General features: G+C 47.0%; 5 protein-coding genes across 7 annotated transcripts; 1 reads left to right on the top strand and 4 right to left on the bottom strand.

Annotated features, from left to right (window-relative positions):
- The first annotated feature begins 481 nt into the window (after window positions 1-481).
- Window positions 482-1657, top strand: LOC111067938 (valacyclovir hydrolase). The gene has a single exon (XM_022357288.2). The coding sequence runs from the start codon at window positions 688-690 to the stop codon at window positions 1510-1512; it is 825 nt and encodes a 274-aa protein (XP_022212980.1). The 5' UTR covers window positions 482-687; the 3' UTR covers window positions 1513-1657.
- A 173-nt stretch (window positions 1658-1830) lies between these two features.
- On the bottom strand, window positions 1831-2551 carry LOC111067959 (protein D3). Its single transcript, XM_022357307.2, has 2 exons — window positions 2109-2551; window positions 1831-2036 (listed from the first exon to the last, which is right to left on the bottom strand). Exons 1-2 carry the CDS (start codon window positions 2501-2503, stop codon window positions 1901-1903), a joined length of 531 nt encoding a protein of 176 aa, XP_022212999.1. The 5' UTR covers window positions 2504-2551; the 3' UTR covers window positions 1831-1900.
- Window positions 2552-2674: 123 nt separating this feature from the next.
- On the bottom strand, window positions 2675-3680 carry LOC111067948 (protein D3). The gene is made up of 2 exons (XM_022357299.2): window positions 2948-3680; window positions 2675-2887 (listed from the first exon to the last, which is right to left on the bottom strand). The coding sequence occupies exons 1-2, from the start codon at window positions 3346-3348 to the stop codon at window positions 2749-2751; spliced, it is 540 nt and encodes a 179-aa protein (XP_022212991.1). The 5' UTR covers window positions 3349-3680; the 3' UTR covers window positions 2675-2748.
- A 1135-nt stretch (window positions 3681-4815) lies between these two features.
- Window positions 4816-6595, bottom strand: LOC111067929 (AP-2 complex subunit mu). The gene is made up of 3 exons (XM_022357280.2): window positions 6270-6595; window positions 5763-6201; window positions 4816-5699 (listed from the first exon to the last, which is right to left on the bottom strand). Exons 1-3 carry the CDS (start codon window positions 6444-6446, stop codon window positions 5002-5004), a joined length of 1314 nt encoding a protein of 437 aa, XP_022212972.1. The 5' UTR covers window positions 6447-6595; the 3' UTR covers window positions 4816-5001.
- Window positions 6596-7310: 715 nt separating this feature from the next.
- LOC111067397 (nuclear cap-binding protein subunit 1) lies at window positions 7311-10313 on the bottom strand. Of its 3 annotated transcripts, none has more exons than XM_022356467.2 (4): window positions 9951-10313; window positions 8433-9843; window positions 8055-8361; window positions 7311-7997 (listed from the first exon to the last, which is right to left on the bottom strand). In XM_022356467.2, exons 2-4 carry the CDS (start codon window positions 9827-9829, stop codon window positions 7440-7442), a joined length of 2262 nt encoding a protein of 753 aa, XP_022212159.2. In that variant the 5' UTR covers window positions 9830-9843; window positions 9951-10313; the 3' UTR covers window positions 7311-7439. The 3 variants fall into 3 exon arrangements, with proteins under 3 accessions (XP_022212159.2, XP_022212155.2, XP_022212149.2); XM_022356463.2 differs by having other exon boundaries at window positions 8433-9895; window positions 9951-10312; XM_022356457.2 differs by having other exon boundaries at window positions 8433-9892; window positions 9951-10311.
- Window positions 10314-10484: the final 171 nt, after the last annotated feature.

Genomic DNA, 10484 nt, shown 5'->3' with positions numbered 1-10484 from the left:
ACATTTACTACGCAACTTCGACAACTCGGTGTCAAATTCGATTTGCATTTGCCATGAAAATTGTAGCGCGTCCTGTCTCGTCCTTTGTCTGTGTGGGCGGCAGTAATGGTTCCCTCCATCCCTCCCACGTGTGTGCAATTGCAAGGCCAACACTACCATAAATCCACGTCACTCGAGAGTATTAACTTGGGGGACACCAGATACCGACACGCACTCGCACTCCCATGCATTTAGTTTTTAATAATTTTGTCAAAAATGCTCCAGAACGACCAGGAGGAGAGCAGAGCTGCGAATGCCAACACGTGCTGTCCATTGGTCCTTCGCTGCGCTGCTGTGACGTTCGAAATGAAACGTACTCCGGCAGAATGGGAAAAGTAGAGGAAATGGAAAGCTTTTGACTTGCGCGCCAACATAGAGTTGCCACGCTCTCGCACAGTTCTGCTCCCAGCTGTTTCCAGCGATCGATTGGCAGTTATCGGACAGTTGTTGTGCGCACTTCCAGCTGGCTCTTATCAAACATTACAAATCAAAAATCAAATACAACGTCCCTCCAGCTCTCCACCGGACCGGCTAAGGATTTGCACAAGCAAAGCAAACCAAATCTCAATACGTTGGAGTGCACTCCAAACAAACGAAACGACTAGTTTGTTGCCATACTGGAGAGTCACGTCCGCTGCCCGTTGCATAATGCTGAGCCGACTAGGCCGTGTGGCCCCCCGCCTCTCTCGTGCCATACACACGGAGCGCAAAGTGACGGTCCAAGGCATTGATTTGCATATCGTGGAGTGTGGCAGCGGTCCCCGGAGTCTGCTGCTGATGCCCGGTGCCCTGGGATCGGCCTGGACAGACTTTAAGCCCCAGATCGAGCAGCTGCCAAAGCTTATGCCGGAGCACACAATCATCGCCTGGGATCCACCCGGCTACGGTAAGTCTGTGCCGCCCCAGCGCAGATTCGGATTGGAATTCTTTCGGGAGGATGCCCAGGCCGCCGTGGACCTGATGCGGGCCCTGGACAGACCAAAGTTCTCCATACTCGGGTGGAGTGATGGCGGCATCACAGCGCTGATTGTGGCCGGTCGTCATGCAGAGGCCGTCGAGAGGCTTGCCATTTGGGGCGCTGGCGCCTACTTGAACGAGGAGGAAGTGAAGTCTCTCCGCAACATCCGGGACGTGGCCAAGTGGTCGCCACGCATGCGGGAGCCCATGGAGCAGGTGTATGGCGTGGAGCGTTTCGCTCAACTGTGGGGCGAGTGGGTGGATGCCGCCTGTTCGTTTTACGATCAAAGAGACGGGGACTTCTGTCGCTCCGAAGTGGAGCAGGTGAAGGCGCCCACATTCATATTACACGGCAAGAAGGATCCCATGATTGCGGCGGAGCATGTGCCGTGGTTAAAGGAGCGTCTGCCTCAGGCGCAATATCATGAGTTCCCCGAGGGCAAACACAACATCCATCTGCGCTACGCGGACGAATTTAATAAACTTGTGGCGGAGTTCTTTAACAACAAGTCTTGAGAGTACCAAAAAAAGAAAAACATTTAAATTGAAATCGAATGCTCGAATGTTCCATGAATCATGGGGGCAAAGGCAAAAAAAAACCAAATAATTGATAAATATTTCGTATCTATTAACTAATAAACAAGGTATCAGGAAAAGGAAAGCATTGATCCAGTTGTGTGCTTGAATAGTGGACTTTGAGACCCAGATGATGTTCGTATGTCCCTTAACCCAGCTTGAGTGGTGACAAAGAGAAGCCACGGTCTGTTAAACTGATAATTTTGAATGATTTGGACTCCCACCCTTCGACGGGCAAAAATATGGCAAGGTAAGCGATTACGTTTTACATTAAATACGCGGTACAATATTTATTATTTCACAGAATGCTGGACAGTCGGTGCTTAGATTACTTGACCTGGTCAATGAGGGTTTGCACGTAGGCATCGTACTGGGCCTGGAAGAAGTTACCGGCAACGGGAGCACCAAAGTTGTACTTGGTGATGTAGTCGCGAACCTTGACACTGACACGACCTTCGCGAGTCCTGCATGAAGCATGGAAGGGGAAGAAGATAATCAAATTAAGGCGCCAGGGAGGACTAGAAGACTGTACTTACGTCTTGTTGATGAATTTATCGGAGGCGATCTTCTCGTTCTGCTTGAACACGAAGAACACGTAGCGGTGCAGGCCGGATCCCTCGCGGGGACCAGCGCCAATGTACTCGGCGATAACCTGGCCCTGGGAGACCTTGTTGCCGGGAATGTTGATCACGGCCCAGTGAAGGATTTCGCGGAACTTGGGATCCTCGCGACTTGGTGCATCGGGATCGACCAAGAGCAGGGTGTACAGAGAGCCCTCATCGGCGTCATAGACAACGGTGGGCTCATCCTTCACCTGTGTGGGAGTCAGCTCATTGCCCACCTGCACCTGAGCCCCGGAGGGATAGGTGATGGTGGCCCTTGCCTTGGGCTTGACGTCGATGATGTCTGGAATAATACCGGCGGTGTCCATGTTAGCTGATTGCTTGTGTTCGGTCTGGCGTTAAGACAGTGACTCTGGCCCACTTCCCCAGCTGTGCGCCTTTTATCGGCCCGATTCCCAATAACCTGTAATCAGTTGCGTGCACTTTTCGCCTAATGCCCACCCATAGATAGCTTCACGTAGCGATAGCCCGATAAGCGATTGGGTGGGTAGACTTTATTCAGCCGGCGCAGGGAATATACGAACAGAGCATGAGATTGGAAAAACAAAAATATCTAGCCGGTGAACTGCTTATTGCGAATGGGCACATAGTCATCGTACTTTGCTTGGTAATAGTTGGCTGCAATCGGACTGCCCAATCGGTTCTTGGCTGCAAAATCCCTGGCGCTAAAGTTCAGGCGTCCCTTGCGAATGCTGGAAAAATGGAGAGAAAGATTTAAACTGATTTCTCTTGATCTACGATCGATCTCTTACGTTTTTATTATGGGCAATGTCTCCTCGATCTTTCGGCTTTGACGGTAGAGCAGGAATACGTATCGGTGCAGTCCAGTGTTCAGCGGCGGACCCGAGCCCACATATTCCGCCAGAATGTAACCAGCGCGTGGGTCGTCTCCTGGAATATTGACCACAGCCCAGTGCAAGATCTCACGGAATTCAGGATCCTCCCGACTAGGAGCATCTGGATCCACCATGAGCAGGGTAAGCAGGGTCTCGCTTCCCTCCCCCTCGGGGCTTACCCAGGTCACACGCGGCTCATCCTTCACCTGAGTGGGCGTCAACTCGTTGCCCTGCTCTACGAAGAGATTCCCCGGATACAGCACCTGCAGCATGCCCTTGGGCACACTATCCACAACATCGGGAACTATGTCCTCCATTGGTCGGTCTTACGTGTCCGTGCAACCCGCTAACGAAATCACAGCAATGACGCTACCTGTTTTGCGTCTTATCGCTGATGGCCAAGCCGGCTGGGGGCGATAAGTAAAAAAAAAGCTTCCCTCGAGCTATCGCTGGGGAGGAGAGCGAGCCGGAAGCCGTTGACTAATTTAAAAATTTCCAGTCCAATTAATTAATATCTAGATGTTGAAAAACTGTCAAGGTTCCTCCTCGGGGGGATGGGCTGGCAACAGCTGGCAACTTATAGTTTAACCAAAATGAACTTTGTTCGTCGAATTGGATTGATTGGGGCACTTCCAAAACTGATTTGATTTCATTTCAATGGGAAATTATGCAAAAGCCTCTGACAACGATAACAAAGCTTTCCAGTCAAATGTTTCTTTTCGGCATTTTTTAGTGACTTTTTATCATGAACTAGACTGTGCCATAAACAACTTTAAAGCTTGTCGCTACACTAAAATGAGTCATTACACAAAAAACATTCGTGGGCTGTATAAATATGTATGCACAATAACTGAAGAGGGAACTCTGCTCTTTGTATCTTTCAATTAAGGGAAGCATTTGAGCCGCGAAGTAGTGGCTACTTTGCATAAACGATGCTCGTACATTCAACTTTTTTGTTGGGTTGTACATTCACTTCTTTCCATCTTTGATGTCTCTCTTTATATTCGTGTGTAATTAGCATGTTCCTTCAACAACAAATAATCTCTAAAATGCTCCTATTATTATTGTATTAGACAGCATTGTGGACAATCTATCACTCGTCTAATTGATGGGAATTTCAGGAGGCCCTATCTAAACGACAGGGCTACGTTCCAGCCTCAAATGAAGCCAGACCTTACATTCTTTATCCATACCCAATGTTCCAAAGTGGAAATACAATTAGTGGTTGATTAGATACTAGAGATATAGGTCAGGTTTCATAGTACAAAGTGACCAACAAATGATGAATGGGGTCATTTGGTATTCTAAGAATATTAGCATATTATATATTTGTTATATGTATGTATATATCATGCTATTTATTAAACAATTCGAATATTATTAACACTTGAATATCATTATTTATAGCGCTGACAGAGAGATAGAGAGTTGGTCTACTAAATACATTTAGTTGCATCGTTCGCCTTTGTTCTTTGCACAATGAAAAATGTATACATATATAATATCTGTATGTATATATATATATGTATATATGTATAATACGGTTAATACAAATAATAATCAATAGTTGTGAAAACGTGAGCGTGAGATTTGAGAAGCGCCCCGCCGCGCATATAAAACAACAATAGTTTACAATTAAATAGTAATGGTAAATAATAGTAGGTAATGGTATGTGTATAGGGAGCACAGCACAGCACGCCCCGCCCGCATAGCCAGCGCGCCTGCGGAGCGGAGGCTGTGGCGGCAGTATACAAATTACGATTTACGATATATGTATCTATGTATGGTGGTGGCGGGATCCATCCACTACTTGGAGGCCCGCCGTCTTGCTGGAACTAATTTTGGAATACATTAACTGCTTGTTCAATTTGATTGAGGAAATACCAATAAGGGGCGATTATACGCTTTCCTTTCCTTTCCCTTCATTTCAATTTAACTGTGACACTCTTGCTGCAGGATTGGTTGATTGTCTAGCATCTGGTCTCGTAGAGGCCGCTGCGCCCGATGTAGCGCACCCATTTGACCACGTCGTGATCGGAGTAGTTCAGCTTTGGCTCGAACACCTTCAGATAGCGAACCTTGAAGCCGGATGGGGCGAAGGGCACTTCGAAATTCATGGAAATCGGTGGTCGTGTCCATTTCTTCTTGGTGTCGGTTTCAAGCAGTTCTATTTCGGCCGACAGCTGAGTCTCCTTCATGCCCGCCATGCGCTTGATCTTCCACACAATGGCGTTCTCGGAGGCCTTGTACTTGGCCTTGCCCTTGAGGCAGATCAATTGCACACCCGAGGTATTCAGAGGCGTGGGTATTTTCACCTCAATCTTCTGGCCCAGCAGCGAGGGCTTGAAGTTGGACTTGAGCACCACCTTCACCTCCATCTTGGTGCGCCCCACCTCGCGCACCAGCGGAATAACACGGAATGGCAACGAAATGTCTTTGGTGGTGCGATACCGCATCAGCTCGAATTCACCGTCCGGCGGGATAAAGCTGATCGAGTGTTCCGTCTCGAACTTGCTCAGCTTGACGCACTGATGGAATTGACAATCGTCAATGACGACCACCGGCTTGCCGGAACGTGATGTTTCCGCCTCGGTGTTGCCCGAGAGGCCTCGTCCCTTCGACTCCATTACGATTTTGTCGTTGATGCCAAACTTGCACTCGGGCATGCCTAAAGAGAAGGATTATCACGACAATGAGACCTGACCTCCATTACTGGTTTTCAAATCCTTACCCGACAAATAAGACTTCATCACTACCTTGCCGGCCACATGAGCCGACAGTACCTGGCCCTGGGGGCTCATCAACAGATTGACATACTCAAGCACATCCAGGAATAGTTCGTTGCGTCGGTATTTGATGCCCTCGCGGCGCCAGCCAATCTGTCCAGTCACCTGGGAGGTGATCTGCATCTGCTCCTCCTTTGTGGCCGACTTGATGCCCTGCTGCGTTATGAATGTCTTCAGAGTGCCCGAGTCCGTATTCTGGGGATAGCCAAAGTCCAGAATCTCGTCCAGCAGCTCGTAGATGAGCACAAAGTTGTTCTTGATGTTCTCCTCGGAGATCTTGCCAAAGTACGATTGCATCACCTCGATGATCTTCAGCAAGAACTCGAACACCATCGCAGCGTTGACATTTTGTTTGGTGACCGCCGCCAGCCAAATGTTGGCACGCTGCAAGATTCATGTGGATGATTAATCGAATAGTTATAGTGCATCCGGTGGACGTGGCATGGGCATACCTTGATGTGGAAGAAGCTCGTCCTCGCAATGTTGGTCACCGGCGATCGCACCTGCTGGCGGGCATGGATGACGTTGACCCTAAAGGCGTCCACGGCGTTGCGTCCGATGTCATCGCGATAAACTCGCGAGATTAGAACCTCGCCCTTGTGGTTGTACACGAACAAACCACCAATCATTTTGTGCGCTGTGGGCTGCTGTGAAGTCTGGCCAGAGAACCTGTATGCTAAGTTTGCCCCAAAGGATTCAGGAGATCCAAGCGAAAAGCGAAAATTTTTATCAGAAAATCAATTTCACTCCCCTTTTCAGTGTGACCGCGGATGTGTCGATAAAATATACCGCCTGACCCACAGAAATATACCCAAATATACCATGCCACTATCAAAATATACTGACGGGTTCAAACAAAAACGGCCAAAGCATAAAACGTAAATGTTGACTAAATGTGACGTCATTGTTGCTGGTCAACCAAGTTTCTTCTATGCGTATGTACTTGTGTATACTGTATTTCCTTTAATTGATGTTAAATTTGTTGTTCCAAGCTGCTTTAAGACATTAATAATGATTTGATCCTAGATTGACATATTTTTTACCTTTTAATGCATATGTTTTGTGTTTTATGAATACAAAACAATATCCCGGTTCTGATACCTGTTATTGGTTCCCGCGAGCTGCAAAATTTCGTTAATATCTCTAAAACAGAGACTGAGTAGTTTCTGCATTAATTGGAGCATGATATTACAAAAATTATTATTCTAAATTCTAGTAACAATACTCTTAAGAGTCTTGATTTGGGCGATCTTGTTTTGTATGTTTAAATTACTTACCGACTCCAAACTTTCGCGACTTGCTGAAGGGCACTAAAAATATAATGGAGCACTCGGCTTACGGCTGACTCTTCCCTGAAAATAATAATACAAATTTAAATATATTTATCTTGTCAAAATTAAATATGGTTCTCAGTATTGAAAACCTGTTGGCAGTTTTGTTAAAACGGCCAAAATAGAATGGAAAGAAAAGAAAAGAAACATAGAAAATTGGGTATGCTTGCTCTGATTTAGTGGATGTTTCCGAGGAAATTACATGGCAAAACTGAGTAAATCATATGAGTAGAAAAGGATTTTGAAAAACAGTGCAAGCCGAAAGAAGAATGTTTACATTATGGAGCTATTTCAGGCTCGGGTTTTGATTTCAAGCAGAGGGTGAGAAAACGTTGAATAGTCTTGACCACGGGCACACACATATCTGGATGCTCGCACATCTTGATTAGCCGACTCTTGATTATGTCTAAGTCCTCGAAATGAACAAACAGAAAGTCTTCCAGTCTGCCCAGCATCCATTTGGAACCAATAATCATTGTCCAGATTGTGGACGGACGTCTTATTTTCTTCGAATGAAACATTCAGTACCTTGATAATGCGCTGAACAGCGTCCACCATGAGATTCTTGAGTGCTTTGCTTTGCTCAATTTCGTCGTCTACAATGATCATACCTCGTTCGGGATTCTTGATGTGGCGCAGAACCGCGTAAAGCAGCTCCCATAAATACATTTTGGTTAGGTCCTTTTTTAGCCTCGGCGTAAAGATCCAGGACACTATGTACATGGCATTAACGATATTCATTCTCAGCAGCTTCTCGGCCACCACGTACTGGAACTGTTCATTGGCGACCCACACGTCGAACAGTCCGGCCATGATGGCGTGGCTGTCCGTCTCGCTCGAGGCTAAAGCCTGAAATATTACAAAATTTAGTGCCATTATTGAATCGAATCGAAAACAAAACCTTACCGAGAGCGTTGTTTTTATGGATTGGAGGGCGGCAAATGTGTGAGTGAATGATGCGCAGCCCATTCGGAGGACACACGTGGTCAACACGTGGATCTTAAGCTGCTTGTCCAGGTCGCTGCGTGCCATTATTCCCTCTATGATCTCCGGTTTTTTGCGCCTCAGTTGCATCTCCTTATTTATTTCGTGGGCCAGCTGGGCGCCGGGCATCGCGCCATCGGAATACGGGAAGTGAGCTTCCGGTACTGGCGGCATGTACTTATGGAGCGAGACCGGCACGATCTGGCGAATACCTTCGTAAAAGTTCAATCTGTTGTGGGAGGTGACATTGAATAGGGCTCACACACTATAGGTAGAAAAGGGTGAAGGATCTGCACATACCGAACGCATTTCTTGAGCAGCTCCCGCATGAAAATCGCACGGGGGTTGAGCTCACAATCGATACTAGACTCCAAGAAGAAAGACTCCCAGTGTCGCCAGCCAGCGGCGAAGCGAAAGTTACTCATGTAGTGGGACAGCCAGTTGATCAGCCGATTGAAGCAGGCCACACGCAAAGAGCTCATCTTCGTGATGATAACCAATGTGGCCTCGGCGATCACCTTGTGCATAAGGTCGGGACGGCGCTTGCACATCTCCACCAGGATGCTGCCGTAGCTCAAGGTGATCAGCGGCGACTTTGGCAGCGCCAGCATCTGTCCGAGGATGACCTCCACGATGCAGTGAGCGACGAAATCGGAATTGGAATTTCGTTCCATGAAATTCACTAGACTGTCGGCGCAGACCTTCCGATCCAAATAGGTTTGCTCGAAAAGCTCAAGTATCTCGCACTCGAGAAAGTAGCGTTCAGTGCCAGTGGACAGCTCAATGTCCAGCTGATCGAAGTCGAAAATGCGGAAGACCACCCAGGGACGCGGGTACGCGAGCACCAGATTAATCTCCGGCATTTCCATATCCGGCAGATCGTGCTGCAGGGAAGTACTCAGTCTTGTTTCGTAGTGCATGGATGGACGCATTCTGCCATGCTTCAGCCAGTTGTTTTGACGTAATTGAACGATCTGCCTCCAGTATGTGTCCAGGTAGTCCTCCTGGTGGTCAGTGCCTTCGAATATGCTGAGCAGGGCGCCATGTGAGTGGGTGCGCTTCCGCATATAGATATGCAGTGTGGTGATCAGATGATCAAAGGATTGACCCCTCAGCTGTAGATCGCGCCCGATCAGAGGCAATGCAGTGATCACACTGTACGCAAAGAAATCGCTACGAAGCTGCGGAACAATGCCGTCCATTTCGTCTGACACACAATGCAGGGCGAAGGTCAGGTACAGACGTAATATCGAGGAGCCGTTGATGACGTTGCAGTTGTATAGTTCGGTGAAGAAGTGCAGCAGGCCGCGCGCATTCTCCCACTTGCCATGGACGAGTGCTTTCCGGAGGGATTGCAACAAGGCGCCGAGAAACTCGGCAATGATTGGGTAAAAGCCGATGTTGAGGAGTCCCACAATGGTGGCGTAGGAGCCTGTGGCGTGGCTGGGGGGCCGGTTTACACAGCTTTTGAGAATACTGAGCACCTGCTCCTTGTGGTCGGGCAGGCATTTGCTGATCAACAATTCCAGTTGCGGGATGCGCAGCAAGACGCCGACGATATTGAATCTGCCTAATTTGGCCATCAACATGTTAATAGATTCAATACGATCTTCGGTGACATGGCTCTGCCTGCGACGCTTGCAGGGGACAGAGTCCACCGACTCACGGCGCTGACGTTTGCGAAAACGATCGCCCATTCTGAAATTAAAGTCTAATTTTCTCTTTTAGCTTGATGCGCTTTTCTCGGCCAATATTTCTTCCTACTGGCAGAATCTATGCGTCAACTTATCCAATCAAGTAAAATTAATTCGTACTTACGTTTCGGATTCCTTTGAACTAAGAACTATTTCACTTTGCACAAAAAATGCTCACTGGTTAATAATTTCCTGTTTTGCTGACAATAATGTGCACTATTAACGAACGAAATCAAAATTCAGTTTAATATATTTCACGAAAAAGCCGGCAATTTTTTTTTCTTAATATTTTTCAGATTTGCTGCCCGATGTTCACCAGTCAAGCAGAGATTAAAAAGTGAAAAATTGAGTTTCTCACAAGCCTTTTCTACTCTGGAGATGTCAAACAAAATGTTTTTCCTGTCCGTCCCTAGCATTGGTAGCACTGTCATGCATTCCCATCGTCATTATTCAACATTTCCTTTTTGTATTTATTGGCGCTTTCGGTGATCCGATTATCGCACAAAAATATCGATATATAAATTATGCAACTAGTCTGCGAAACGAAGGCTAACGTATATCTGAGAGTGTCTAAATATATCTTAATTTAATAGTAAATTGATCAAAAGAAAAATATCATGATATGCTCCGAATTATGAAAAGTAGTTAGGTTAATATA

The sequence above is a fragment of the Drosophila obscura genome, unplaced genomic scaffold, assembly GCF_018151105.1.
Source record: "Drosophila obscura isolate BZ-5 IFL unplaced genomic scaffold, ASM1815110v1 contig_150, whole genome shotgun sequence".
Classification (NCBI taxonomy): Eukaryota; Metazoa; Arthropoda; class Insecta; order Diptera; family Drosophilidae; genus Drosophila; species Drosophila obscura.
The sequence above is the reverse complement of the archived record's forward strand: the minus strand, read 5'-3'. Positions and strand labels throughout refer to the sequence as shown.

Bases quoted from the DNA above. Each gene is read 5' to 3' on its own strand.
- LOC111067938 (XM_022357288.2), top strand. From the start codon at position 688: ATGCTGAGCCGACTAGGCCGTGTGGCCCCCCGCCTCTCTCGTGCCATA.
- LOC111067959 (XM_022357307.2), bottom strand. From the start codon at position 2,503: ATGGACACCGCCGGTATTATTCCAGACATCATCGACGTCAAGCCCAAG. The intron at 2,037-2,108 runs GTAAGTACAGTC...TGCTTCATGCAG, and splicing joins GATAAATTCATCAACAAGAC to GACTCGCGAAGGTCGTGTCA.
- LOC111067948 (XM_022357299.2), bottom strand. From the start codon at position 3,348: ATGGAGGACATAGTTCCCGATGTTGTGGATAGTGTGCCCAAGGGCATG. The intron at 2,888-2,947 runs GTAAGAGATCGA...CCATTTTTCCAG, and splicing joins ACATTGCCCATAATAAAAAC to CATTCGCAAGGGACGCCTGA.
- LOC111067929 (XM_022357280.2), bottom strand. From the start codon at position 6,446: ATGATTGGTGGTTTGTTCGTGTACAACCACAAGGGCGAGGTTCTAATC. The intron at 6,202-6,269 runs GTATGCCCATGC...TGAATCTTGCAG, and splicing joins CGAGCTTCTTCCACATCAAG to CGTGCCAACATTTGGCTGGC. The intron at 5,700-5,762 runs GTAAGGATTTGA...CCTTCTCTTTAG, and splicing joins GATGAAGTCTTATTTGTCGG to GCATGCCCGAGTGCAAGTTT.
- LOC111067397 (XM_022356467.2), bottom strand. From the start codon at position 9,829: ATGGGCGATCGTTTTCGCAAACGTCAGCGCCGTGAGTCGGTGGACTCT. The intron at 8,362-8,432 runs GTATGTGCAGAT...CTCCCACAACAG, and splicing joins CTGCTCAAGAAATGCGTTCG to ATTGAACTTTTACGAAGGTA. The intron at 7,998-8,054 runs GTAAGGTTTTGT...GTAATATTTCAG, and splicing joins CCATAAAAACAACGCTCTCG to GCTTTAGCCTCGAGCGAGAC.